This window comes from Cottoperca gobio, chromosome 13 (genome assembly GCF_900634415.1).
Source record: "Cottoperca gobio chromosome 13, fCotGob3.1, whole genome shotgun sequence".
Taxonomy (NCBI): Eukaryota; Metazoa; Chordata; class Actinopteri; order Perciformes; family Bovichtidae; genus Cottoperca; species Cottoperca gobio.
The window spans coordinates 25,963,608-25,977,609 of NC_041367.1; the positions used below are offsets into that span (position 1 = coordinate 25,963,608).

Here is a 14,002-nt window from a genome sequence, read left to right on the forward strand (position 1 = left end):
CAGGTTTCAGTGAGACAAAATAAATCAATCTTATTATCTGATATTAAATCATTAACTAGTCCATTGATAAAGATCTGATGTTTAAGAGTCCACATTTAAATGTTATATTTAGTTGCACTTTTGCAGCGGTGGTGTTAATTTTCATTAGGTTTCCATGTATAACTCCTCTTCTGTTTACTATTGATTTGATTCATTTCAGTGGTCGTGGGGCAGACACAGTCACTTTGGGGATTTGAGTGGGTGACTGAGATGTGTGTAACTCTGCCTCCTGGTCTCAACTCCGGGTTGTCATGGATGAGGTCCACTAATAAACTTTGTAATGTTACTAGATATGAGATCCGCTCCTTCCAAAGTAGGATGGATGCCGAGAACCTGTTAGAAACAGAAAGCGGTTGGTGGTGAACCACAAGCTTCTGTTTACACTTATTTCAAACAGTCACCCAGGGAGACAGCTTTTTAAAAATGCTCACTAATTTTCTAAAAGAGCTGGTCACTTTAGTTTTTAAGAAATGTCACTCAAACAGAATGAATCCATGTTCAGTGCTCTAGTGAGTATTTGTGTCAGCACACTGTTATGTGGGATTGAGTGCAAATAAATACAGTGTGTGTGTTCATGGTAATGAAGGAACATGTCACTAGTGAACAGTGTGTCATGTGTTTTTAAAGGTCACAGGAAGAAGATGTATCAGACTTTGATGCACAATATTTGTTAGATACAATCACTGTTGGCTTTGGTCTTTAATTGGATGTGATGTTGAAATAAAGAATATGGCAGACTTAAAGTCCCAGCTGTCAATTCATCCAGACTCATCTATCACCATCAACCTCTGCCATGGAAGATAAGGTCCCAAGTAGTCAAGAGATTATTGAGGAGGAGTTGTGATCAGCCGCTGATGGTTGAAATCCCCACACAGTGTGTGGGTAAAGTAAATGCACCAGCTTCAGTGTCAGCACACTGTTGTCAGCAGCGTGTGTGTGTTTATAGCAAGGCTACAGAAGCAGCAGGCCTCACTGAACACTGCTGTGAGACCTCCCGCACGCCACATGTTCCTCATTTACACCATAATGAGCAAAGCATCCTGGGAATTGTCACAGCCATACTGTTGTCATTTATACACAACTGAGGAAAGGTTAGTGTGTGTATTGTGTTCCCACAATAAAAAAAAATGATGTATGTGTGTGTGTGTACATATATCTTCATTATACTATAAGGATGTACTCATGTGATTTCCCAAAGGTGTGCTGTATCAGTGCACTGACTGCTGTGCATTCTTAATGAAGTGTCTCTCTGTGTCCCCTCCTCCCTGTCTGTCTGCCAGGGTTCTCATGCAGCTGTAACCCCCAGTACACCGGAGGGCGCTGTGAGATGGAGATAACAGCATGTGTTCCCAACCCGTGTCAGAACGGTGGCGCATGTAAGCCCATCGGAAACGCCTTCCTCTGCAGCTGCAGGAGAGGCTTCAAGGGTCTGACGTGAGTTCCAGTCCAAACACACAAACCTGAACTGAAAATGGGTCGATTCACACACATTCTGAAAAAATCTATTGTGTTACTCGCCTCTAGCCGGCTCTCCATGCAAATAGGTTGTAGGTTTGGAGATTGCCTCCACCCTAATAAAACTTTTTTCCAGAGTCTGGAACTACTTTCTACAGAAGAAATAACCTGCTGACAGTGTGCTTTGTGGTTTGTGGATAATCCAAGGTAATACAATGAAATACATACAACATGAATACAATTCTAGGCAGGTTTTAAGTCTGCAGGGTGTTTACACTGGAAAGTGATGTCAGTATACACTTTTGTCCTGGAACGCCTGCAATGCAAGGAAGAGGAGGAGCACAGTTTACAAATAATACAACTAATAATGAGAAACATGCGAAAGTTTTTTTTTTTCAGTCAATATGTCATTGGACATTTTCAAAGAAAAGATTTAAAAATAAAAAACTTTTATTGACTGCAGTTGCTGTTTCTGACCACAAGGAGGCAGTATTACATTACAGTTCAATATTTGGTGTTGGAGTTGCTCTCCACACGGACTATTTACCTGCTGGAACTTGATTGGTCAATACTGCTCGGACAACAGGCGGAAACCAAAATCTTGTCCCACAGATTGTTGATTCATATGCAGAAATCTGTTTATAGAGATTACCCAGTTGGTAATCCTTGCACAGTGAAACCTTGACAAAACCTGTTTTCACCTTTAAGAAGCTTTACGGTTGAACAAAATGATTATATTCCACAATGTCTGATACTTTGTTTATCATCTTGTTCCAGATCTTATTTGAAGCTCATTGCCTTATTGTTTTTGTATAGTTGTTTGTTCAAGGCTGCAGCTTGCTATCAAATAGAAACGCTGTAGATATCATATGCATCATTTCACACACATTTTCCTCAGATTTGTTATCAACTTTGGGATCTCTAATAGAATCAAGTTTTGTGACTTTGTTGAGTTTGTAATGATTGACCAAGCGAGGTGTAAATTATGTTAAACGCTAAGAACCTTAAACAAACTGGATTGATGAGCAAGAAGTGTCCTTCCTAAGATCAAGAACGTTCATCGACATTCTAATTATTTCCACTCACATTAGACTCTCTTTGAATTTGTTAAAAGCTTAATGGCACTCCAAACTGTACAAAGGAAAGCTATCTATCTTCGAGCAGGTTATTAATCAGAAGTTTTTATACTCCATAAATGTATACACTATCAACTCACACCAGTCTTTTCTCCTCTTGCCTCCATCCTGCAGTTGTGAGGAAGATGTTAACGAATGTGACCGCAGCAATCCAGAGGGTGAGTGTGAGAACGGCGGCGTCTGCGTCAACACTTATGGTTCCTTCTACTGTAACTGCACCGCGGGCTTCGTGGGCCAGCGCTGCGGACTGCGGCCCGTTGTCGTCCCCGACATGCAGGCGGGTCACACTGTGGTCGGGAAAGAGGAGCTGATTGGAATCGCTGTGGTGCTTTTTGTCATCATCACCCTCATCATCCTCTTCATCGCTTTCCGCAAGAAGGTTTTCCACAAGAACTACTCACGGAACAACCTGTCTCTGGTCCAGGACCCGGCCACCGCAGCACTCCTGAACAAGGCCAACGGTGTCCAGTTTAAGAGCCTACACTGCACACCAGGAGACCCTCTCAACCTGTACTCAGAGCCCACCGTGGTGGGAGGGGGTGGGATGATGGGACCTCCACAGGTCCCTGTGAGGCCCATGGCATACACGCCCTGTTTCCAAGGAGACCCACGGTCTACGCTGGAGAAGATGGTGGATGGGCGCGGCGTGGAGCATACAGAGATGAGCACCTTTCACCCGGACTCTCCAAGGATCCTGTCAGGGACCACCAGGAGGGGGGTGGTGGTGTGCAGCGTGGCCCCCAACCTGCCACCAGTGTCACCCTGTCGCTCAGACTGTGACTCCATGCGCAAGAGCCCATGGGACAGTGATGAGGGTGAGTTTGTGTGTGTGTGTGTGTGTGTGTGTGTGTGTGTGTGTGTGTGTGTGTGTGTGTGTGTGTGTGTGTGCAGCAGGAACTGAAGTGACAGGAGTGTTTCTGTTTTTGGATGGCTACAAAATACTGAATTCATTACTTTAAATGTACAAATTGTTATCTCATTCTATGTCTTTGGACCCTTAAGGCTCAAACACACTAAAAGCAATATTTGAAATATCAAATACATATGCTCATATGGCGCACTGCAGGCATTAGATTAGAAATGCAAACACCACAGAAGTAGCAGTATTTTAGGAAAATTACGCTATTTAGGCAAATGTTTTGTATATTACAGATTACTAAACACCTTATCTTTTAAATGATTGATATATGAATGAAAGGTTAACCAAACAGGGTGAAATTCCCACGATCTGCTAGAAGATAGACAGCATCCTGCAGAGAGCACACAAACCATGACAAAGTTTATTTTGTTCTGCCATCAAGTTACAAACAGAATTTACGTGAAGTATTGGCAGCTGATGTGACCTACCGCTGCCAACTTGGTGTCATTTTATCCAGTGAAAGCGACCGTAGTATTATTATTATTTATAATAATGTCCTCTGTGGAAAACAATCCAAACAGGAACTGCAGCTGCAGAAATAACAGCGTTTGACTCTCGAAAACTGAAACAAGGTTGTTTCTGTTCTTGTGTGTAAATGTAGTCCTTCTCTTAGAGCTCCTGTTTGTACAGCAGGAAGGCACTTATGAGAATGGACATAGTCACGCCTAGTCTTAAACTTAAGGAGATTAAGATGATATTGATCGTAGTGTAATATGTCCCAACAAGCTGCTCATTTGACCTGTTGTAGAGAAAAAGAGGCCTGCAAGACTCCACTGTCATCTAATGATCTGATCTAAAAGAACAGACTGAACTAATCCACTCAGTGTGCTCACATGCACTTTAATGTCTAATGTCTGTTTGCTTGCGTCATGCTGTGTAAGGCCGATCATTAACAACATCCATTTGATATTCATATTATATCTGAAAAGTCAGATCTAATATGTAAGAATCCAAAATGTACTAAAGCAACATCTGAGCTCCTTAAAATGGATTCTTTCTACTTTTGTGTCTGATTTGGAATCTGGCCGTCCTAACCCCCTGACCCCTCCCTGCAGGTAAGATGGTTGACATGGCAGAAGAAGTGACGTGTTTCTCAGGGAGCAACAAAGGCAGTAACTCAGAGGTCCAATCACTGAGCTCCTTCCAGTCGGACTCCTGTGATGATAACGGTAAGACACATCCCTTGCGCCCACAGAAAGAGCGGTTCAGGATTATCAGAATACCCCAGTTCCTTAGCGTTTAAAATATTTAAAATGTGGTTATTTTGAAATGCTTTGGTTGTATGTTTATTATTTGGTTACACTGTATGTTTGAAAATGTTACTCATCAAAAGCCTGAGCTATCCTTCAGACTGCGCCGTGATATATTTGTGAGGAAACGTTTAATAGTTAGGACTGATTCAGATGACTGCAGTACTTGCTTTGAGAATGCTGCATTAGTAGTTCATCTCTGTCATAACAACACATAGCCAAGCTCTGAAGGAAAGGGAAGGAGGCATGAAGTGCAGCACAATACTGCATGTGACTTTCCACTGTGCAAACTTACCAACCAATAACATGAACCTGAACATGTAGGACCTATTTTCATCATATCATCATTGAAAAGGCGTCAATGTATGGTGACATGTTTTAATGTGCCCATGGAGGTAAGATAAAAGATTTAGGACACTTTGTTGTGACACTCGTATCTCTCCTAGCTGTCAACTATCAAGGTGACTTTCTAAAGAAATCATACAAACTGTTTTTATTGTTATTGCCACGACTGGTGATACTCGAAGATTAGCAAAATCGACAATATGTGGTCAATCATGTGCAACCTTTACATATTGTGAGATGAAATAAAGCGTCGAGAGGTTTCAAACGTGTAGTCACGTATGTGTGCATGTATTATCCATTTTATAATTGCTGCAAAATAATGCAGGAATGCATTCCGAAGCTTTCAACAAATGCTTTCTCACATCTGTACATGATTTTACAAAAGGGTCCTTTGAAGCATTCTTGAAGAAGCCGAGGGGCTCCGACTGCTTCACAGTGTGCTGCTGGTGTCCGTGGCCTTTGTGCTGGAGCTGTGCTTTTGGTTTCGTCTTTCATTTTCATTACATCATCCTGAATTTATTTGCAATCCATGATTTAATTTTCAGAATGAGCATAATTCAAAGATGTCCGTGTTGTTGCACTGAATGATTAAATGATTATTGATTTAATCATCAATGATTAAATATGTGATTTTGCCTCAGCCATATTATTATTGTTGCCATTTTCATTCCTGTGCTTGTTTGAGGCGAAGTGGAGTCACCACATGAGAAAGTGCTTTGCTAAGATGACACAAAGCAGAAGAGTGTAGTGTTGTTGGTGTTTTGCTTTTATATTGTTTTCTTCTCACATGGCTTTCTTTGCATTTGTCTTTGATTGGCAGTGTTTTCTTTGCTGATTAATTTTTTCCATATATTTGAACAGTTTTGTATGCAAATTGCCCCCAAACATCAAAATGAGCAGGAAGTCTTGTCTGTGCCAGAGGCAGGTAGCCCTCTCTGCACAAAGGACTGGCAGTAGTGGGCAGCCATAAGCGATGCCACAGGTGTGGGGGGGAGACCCCTGACTTACACCGTAACGAGCATTTTTCACTTTGGATGACTGTATTTCAAAACTTATCTCCTCCTTTTTCCCTCCACAAGCCTCCATAGTGACCGTCATTCGACTGGTCAATGATGCAGTCGACACAATCGAAAGTGAAGGTACCATGTCTCATCCCCTTTGTGTCTCTCCTCTCACTCTTCTCTTATCCCAGTCTGGTGTGTTCAGATATACACACAAGCTAAATGCTCCACTGTTTGCTACATACTGTATCTTTCAGTAAGTGGACCCTCCTGGGCACTACTGTACATAGATTAGCTCTCAACGTGTTTACAGAGTATTCATTTTCTCCTTTCTCACACATTCTCAAAGTCAGCGGTTAGTTTATGTAACCCACTTCCCGTTTAGCTTTTCCCCCGTTAGCTCTCCTTAGATTCTTCCATAGAGCAGTGGACTGACAGAGAACAATCCACAGCTTTTTCAACTGATCACCTCAGTAGGTGTTTGACTGATGAGTTCCTCCCTTTAACACTCAAGTATTCTTAATCATCCAGTGGAGTCTTTGGTTGAGAACCTGGATTACCTGAGTTGAAAAAGTTGAACTTGACAGAAAATGTCATGCTTATCCACTGCTTTATGAATTGACTTTATAAAAATACACACACAGTATCTTCAACAACTGCAACTTCTATTGAACGCATGAGAGTCGTAGTTGTGGAATTGGTAGAAAACAAGCATAGCACAATCATCAACAGAGAACTGGAGGGAAATATGAGCTTGAACAGAATCAGGACCCTGTTAATCAGGACTGCACTTTTTTAGAAAACTTGACTTAATAAATATCCAAACATTACAAAAACACTCCCACAGAACTCACATTAGACAGACTTACATGCACTCCCACAGAACCTCCAATCTGAATCATCTTCTCACCTGTAAGATTACATGTAGAACAGCAGACACACTCACTACCCAATGCTAAAGGCTTCTGTGTTATGCTCTTTCATCTGACAGTGTCAGTTATGGACCATGGTCAAACCTACAACAGAGGTGACTACCAGACCCCCTTCCTTTACCCCACCCCTACCTGTTCATCTATCTCTCTATCTCTCTATCTATCTATCTATATCAATCTCTCTATCTATCTATCTCTCTCTCTATCTCTCTATCTATCTTATCTATCTATATCTATCTATCTATCTATCTATCTATCTATCTATCTATCTATCTATCTATCTATCTATCTATCTATCTATCTATCTATCTATCTATCTATCTATCTATCTATCTATCTATCTATCTCTCTCTCTCGGTCTCTCTCTCTATCTATCTATCTATCTATCTCGGTCTCTCTCGGTCTCTCTCTCTCTCTCTCTCTCTATCTATCTATCTATCTATCTCTCTATCTATCTATCTATCTATCTATCTATCTCTCTATCTATCTATCTATCTATTTATCTATCTATCTATCTATCTATCTATCTATCTCTCTCTCTGTCTCTCTCTCTATCTATCTATCTATCTATCTATCTATCTCGGTCTCTCTCGGTCTCTCTCTCTCTCTATCTATCTATCTCTCTATCTATCTATCTATCTCGGTCTCTCTCTCTCTATCTATCTATCTATCTATCTCTCTCTCTCTCTCTATCTATCTATCTATCTATCTATCTATCTATCTCGGTCTCTATCTCTCTCTCTCTATCTCTCTGCAGCGAGTAGACAAAATAACAATCACCAAATAAAAATAACTTCAATAGCTAACTAGATAACATTCAACTGTAGACTGCATTAAATGTAAGTGCTTATTTGCAAACATGCTTTACAGCTGACAGATGCTGATAATTAGCATTCAACTTATTATGACCAACCTTTAGCCAGAGTGAAAGTTAAGCAGGAAGACTCCCCTGCTCCTTCAATCATAAATCCATATAAACTGAAATGCCCCCACTAAAAACACACACACACACACACACATATTCCCCTACCTGTGCCCACCGCCATTCTAAAAGTAGACCAAAATAATAAAAATGAAAATAGATCAGCTATGTGAAGCCTTCCCTGAGCTCCAAGTAAGAGATAACAGTCTTGCTTCTTATTGACTAATTCGATAGAGTGTCTATTATTGTCTCTGCTAGCTGCAGTGCAACTAGAGTATGATGCAGTAATTGAAGGCCTAATAGCGTGGTCACAATTAGAGACGATTAGAATTTGATGAACTTTGACATGCTGACATATTCCGACTTGCTTACAGAGCTAAAGTGTGTAGCACTACCATATTAGCAGTTATCTCCCAAGTCTACATTAGTTCACCAACTACACCTGGGAGTAAGTCATTGCTCCCCATTTAGTTTGTTCTTGTGCGCACACATGAGGACGCACACGAAGGTACATGCGGTTGATGCGATACACATTCTTATTAGAGGTCATTTTTTGCCAATTATTTCACACTATTCCACTGGTCTACGGGGGAATGTAATGTGTTGAGAAATGCAGTAATGCACCAGCTAAAGGCTGGGAAGAAGTAGCTGTATGCATATAAACAATGCAGGTTTCAATATGTAAAAATAATGGCAAATGTTTCATGAGTAAGGAAACTCATTCAACACATAAGCTACACCTCAAGGATACATTCAATGTGTTCAGTTTGTTTAGAACAAAACTCTGCAGCGAACCTTAATGGCTGAAGCTACCGCTCCTCTCACACTCCTGCAGGGAAGCTAATTCTGAACCAGAAGCTAACATCTAAGCTCCACCTTGCCCCACCACCAGTAGAATCAGAACACTGTCTTCGAGCAGATGGTCATGAGGGTAAATTTGTCATCCATCTGTCAGGCCCATAGTCTCGCACTGACTCCAGAAAATCAACACTATTCTATCCTGATTGAAATTATTTTGTCTACCCCCTGTATCTTTCTCCCTGTGTATACCCAGCTGTACTTTCATATTTCCGTACTTTGTCATTGGTAACTTCCTCTGCTCATCCCCTTCCCGAGTTGGAGGTCTGTGTGCTTATGTGTGATTTGATGTGAAATTTCCGACCCCTCCCACAGCTTGTTTGCCCCTCATTGTGCTGTGCTGAATTAGCAGCCCAGGGCAGACCTTCCTCCCGACAACTATTTGCCTGCCATTCTCACCTCACTGCATCCCACCATGTCGCTTAGTTTGGATTTGTATCTCCAGCCCAGTGATGGTACTGTACCAGTTGTTGCGTGATGACGTTTTCACAGCCTCAGTCTTCCCATGGTTTGTGTTCTGCTTTGATGCATGGATGTGTTTTTGTTTGATTTGTCATTGCTTCACTCACCATTTATGCTTTTAAATAAACTTTCTCAGTTAAATTAATCTCCAGAGTTTTTGGTAGATTTTCCTTTTGTTTAGACAAACCTTTGTGATGAGAATCAACATTCATGCTATGTCAATAGATTGTTGGCTCCAGTGCTCAATACTAACACCTTATAGCATAGGTCTCATTTCAGATCACCACCCCTTCAGTTCCTAACGGGTGTACAAGTCTCTCCCATTCCAAATGTGGTCAATAATGCAGCCTGGTTTTGCTTGAATTTGGAGGAGACAATCCATGTATTGTAATGTAAGACAGTAAAATCCCAAAATGAATTGATTGCATGTCAATTCTTTATGCTGCATTGGTACAGTCTTCATCAACTTAAAAAATCAGAAAAATCATGTCACACTTAATTTGAGTTTTTTGCGTCTTGGTGGTCATCCATCCATTTAATGCTTCACAAAAACGACACCAATTAGATGTTTTCTTATCTACCACCTGTAAGGTTGTAGTTTGGTGATCGGTGAGTTGATCAGGCAACGTGGATAAAGTTAGGGTAACATTGTGGTCTGCAGTTACCGGTGTCATAGTTAGACGCTCAACCATCCACCTCAACCACCTAAGAGGTTTTCTTCCTTTGCAAGTACACAATAGGTCACTTCTCAGGTTGACAACTAACCTCGTCAGTGTTAGTTGTCTTTCTGTGGTTGCTGAAGTTTAACATAGCTAATAAGATGATAAGTTGCAGAATTAATCTTTGTATTTATACTGCATATTTAAGTATTTGCATGGAGCGCTTGAGTGGTAGCAGGGTGCGTCAGAGCCAACAACCCATTGAACAAAGCATGTTTTTGCATCACTTTGCTACATTGACCAAAAGGAAAATCTGTCAGATATTTGATGTATCCTTCTCCAGAACATCCAGAATCCAATGTTACTGTGTTTTTTGAGCCCGTCAACATGGCTTGAGTGCTGCAAATCTTCATGAAGCTCAGCATGCTGTGACACCTGTTACCCCTACACTCAAAGACTCCTGTTATGCATGTCACATACCCTTAAAGACCTAACATGTTTTCTGTACAGGTTGTGCTTTGTCGTGTACCTGACCTTTAACACCTCTATGTATTTTTGAAGTTACTGAGTATCATGTGCCTGATGCCTACTAAGGCATGTCTGCTGCAAAGCTCTTCATTGTGGAGACTAGTTTGGTGTTGTCTTGTTTCACAGTCCAGATTGTTACTAACCATCTCCCCTTCTAATGTCCAGCGTATCATTGGGACACATCAGACTGGATGCCGAGCGCCAGGCTGTCAAACATTGAAGAGGTGCCGGGCTATGAGGCAGCTCCTAGCAGCAACGTAGCAGGCTCAGTCCTCCGTCTTGGAGGAAGCACCCGTGAACTTGAGTCAGACTACTACCTGGGGGGCTATGACATTGACAGCGACTACCCCCCTCCCCACGAAGAAGAGTTCTTAAGTCAAGACCAGCTCCCACCTCCGCTGCCCACAGGTGAGGACTATCCTGAGCCCTACACGCCGCTGCCCACCAACCCGCCAGTGTCCAAGGAGAGCACCCTGAGCTCTGGCAGCACTGGGCATCAGCATGCCAGGCCACACTTCCACCCCAGCCAATACCTTCCTCCCCACCAGCTTCCCCTTGGGGAGGCCCCCCATGGGGACTTCAGCACTTCAATTAGTGGGGTGACCCCAGGAAATGGGGACACTGATGACTCTGTGTCGCTAAATATGCGACTGTCTGTTGGTGCATCATCAGCCTCGGACATGTCGGCCCCCTGCGGGTTGGATGACTCTGAACATGGCAGCGACTTTGACAGTCTGGACGAGCTTCGTCGAGGGGTGACCATCATCACTGACTCACAGCAACAGACTGAGGTGTGATCGATTTACCAGTACAGGGATGATATGGGATGTATAATGGACCAGAAGGAGCAGAACATTGGAGCAAATGGAAGGAGATGCACAAGCAGAGGTTATCAGAGGAAGAAATGCTTTGTCAGCAATGTTAGCTACAACCATAGACTGTAACAATGACCTTGAAACCACATTTCACCTGTTTTAAGTACTATCCTCTGGGAGTGTTGCGTTTTACCATGAACAAACTCAGTGTGTTGTCAGAGCAGTCCCTGCTGTGCAGAACAAACAGAAGTGTCCTTCCTATTCCAATAAGGAGTCATTTGTAATGTGAAAAGAATGGGATAGAGAATGTGAATGAGAAGGACTAATGCAAAAGAGATTGAAATGTACAAATACGGTACAGAAGATTCGAAAAAAGAGAAGGGACAATCATGTAAGTGAAAGGGTTGTTTGGTTCCCTGCTCCTTCACAGAAGCCCATCGGACCACTACTTTCTAAAATAAATACACAAATCGCCACTATCATTTTTTCCTCCTGGGATTTGTAAACTTTGTAGTGCTTCAAGCTTGTACAGACTTTGTAAAATAGTATGACCTTACTGGTGAATAAGTATGAAACAATGTATTGGCCACATTTCAAAAAGCCATTTATTTGTTTTAATGTGGAATGTGCTTGCTTGCTCCTTTCCCAAAAGAATCCCCCATCAAGCCATCGTATCTCATTAGGTCTGTTTAATGTATCATTGACCTTCCAGCTTTATGTTTTCTCGTGCGGAAGCCAAGAGCTGCCATAGTTGCTAATGTATTTTAAGAACTGATCTCTCAAGATTACAAACTGATAATCATATTTACAGATAAGACACAGTATCTTTATTTAGGTTTTAAAACTATTATCCTAGGATAAATATTACAAGAACATAAAATCTTAGTGAAATCAACAATACACAAAATGTAGCACATAAGGAGGAGATTTGGGTGGTGGAGGGAGTTGCAGCAGTGTTGGCATGAAGCAATCGGTACAGTAATAGTAAATGTGATGTTATAATGGCCACCTGTATGAATATGGTTGGATGTTACTAGTAAGCTGGTAGCCACATGGCTGGTGAATGAGCCACTTATTGTAAAGCATGAATGAAGTAGCTGATGCCAAACAATTAAAGCGTGACTTCAGTGCATGGCCTCAATTAACGATATGTTCCGTTTTATGGACTTTTAATTGTAATGGAGCCTTTTTTTGGTAAAGAATCTGAATACCTCATCCACAACTGGATAAAATGCCATCATAACATGTGATCATGAGAACATGTGTCTTCAGATAACAAGATACTTAAGTAGTAATGTTAACCTAGAAATCTTGAAAATGTATATTGGCAACCACAGCGACTCTTTTTCAGTCATTTTGTCTGCCACTGTAGAGTCAAAAATCTTTGGCAGAAATAATCGACAACCCTCCATTTCTTTGATCTGTTTAATTTCACACCATTATTCCAAAAAGCTTTGTGAAGCAGACACATTTTTAGCGGCACTGCATTCCAATGTTTTCTGTTACTTTGTAGCATCTTCACCGTGTCCCCAGGCAGAAGTCAAACGCTTCTCCAGGTCACTAATGACTTAGTTTCCATCTGGCCTCCAGGACAGACACACACATCAGACTGCTTCAGATCGTCACTGTATTGTACTATAATCTGCCAGATCCACTCGGGCATGCAGCTCCTTTTTTCTTTGTAACAGATATATGTGTTTAAATCTCTGTACAGTGTAAATAGCTGGGTTGTTAAAATGCAGATTTTGTAGATATGCAATCCTAAACTTTCTTTGAGTTTTTTTGTTGGACTGTTTGATGTGAATGTGGACACAAAGACTGTGAAATATCAATTATTTTCACATCATTCCTCCTCTTTCACTGACTGACTGAATGCCATTTCAATATTATAGATGAGTTTTGCACAGTATTAAATCCAGAAATTAGCTTTTTCTTTTTTCTTTTTTTTTAATTATGGTAATGAGGGAACCTTTTTTGTACATTTCTTTCATCTGGAATGTTTTGATGAATTTCTAATGTTCAGAGACATTAGGCAGTGTCAATATGTCCCCTATCTGCAGACATTGAGTGTACAAAGTGAGTGCTTTTTTAAACGTTTTTTTTTTCAGTGCAGACAATAAAAAGGTTCTTGCGCACCATGTCACCTGTCATCAATTCTGAGATGCATCCTTCCAAACACATCATCACATCTGTTTACTGCTTGTCGTGTTGATCTGACATGCTGTTGTACTTATGAATATACTATATGAATCACAAAGCTGTTGCAAACAGCATCATTTACCCACTCCTGTTTGCCTTTGCCAAACACCAGAAATAAATGTTTTCTTGTCCCCTTATGAGTAATATCAAGAAGAACTATGAAGAGCAGTGACCCCTTTTCAATCATTGAGTAAAGTGATGACCCCTGACTAACGTTAAGTGTCATATTTCATGGATATTTTATATTCAATGCATAACAATAACAGTGCAGAACAACTGATAAACAGTACAAATAACCTGCATAGTGACGCAATAACTGCAGGAAGTTTGTGTAAAACAAGTGATTTGGATGAATTTTGAGCTGATTATTTCCTGTGAATATTGCATCAGAGATGAGTTTTCCTATTATTTTAGTGACTTTAAATACAATGTTCTGTTTATATTATGTTTTTTTAACAATCATAGTAAGTGTGCAGGTAGCT

General features: G+C 41.0%; 1 protein-coding gene across 1 annotated transcript in view; it reads left to right on the top strand.

Annotated features, from left to right (window-relative positions):
• The window catches only part of fat3a (FAT atypical cadherin 3a), a 116,553-nt gene extending 103,094 nt beyond the window's left edge, over nt 1–13,459 (top strand). The window contains exons 24-27 of the mRNA XM_029445966.1: nt 1,320–1,473; nt 2,745–3,445; nt 4,605–4,718; nt 10,672–13,459. Coding sequence (XP_029301826.1) covers nt 1,320–1,473; nt 2,745–3,445; nt 4,605–4,718; nt 10,672–11,303 — 1,601 coding nt within the window. The 3' untranslated portion in view covers nt 11,304–13,459. The remainder of the gene's footprint in view (nt 1–1,319; nt 1,474–2,744; nt 3,446–4,604; nt 4,719–10,671) is intronic.
• The last annotated feature ends 543 nt before the right edge of the window (nt 13,460–14,002 follow it).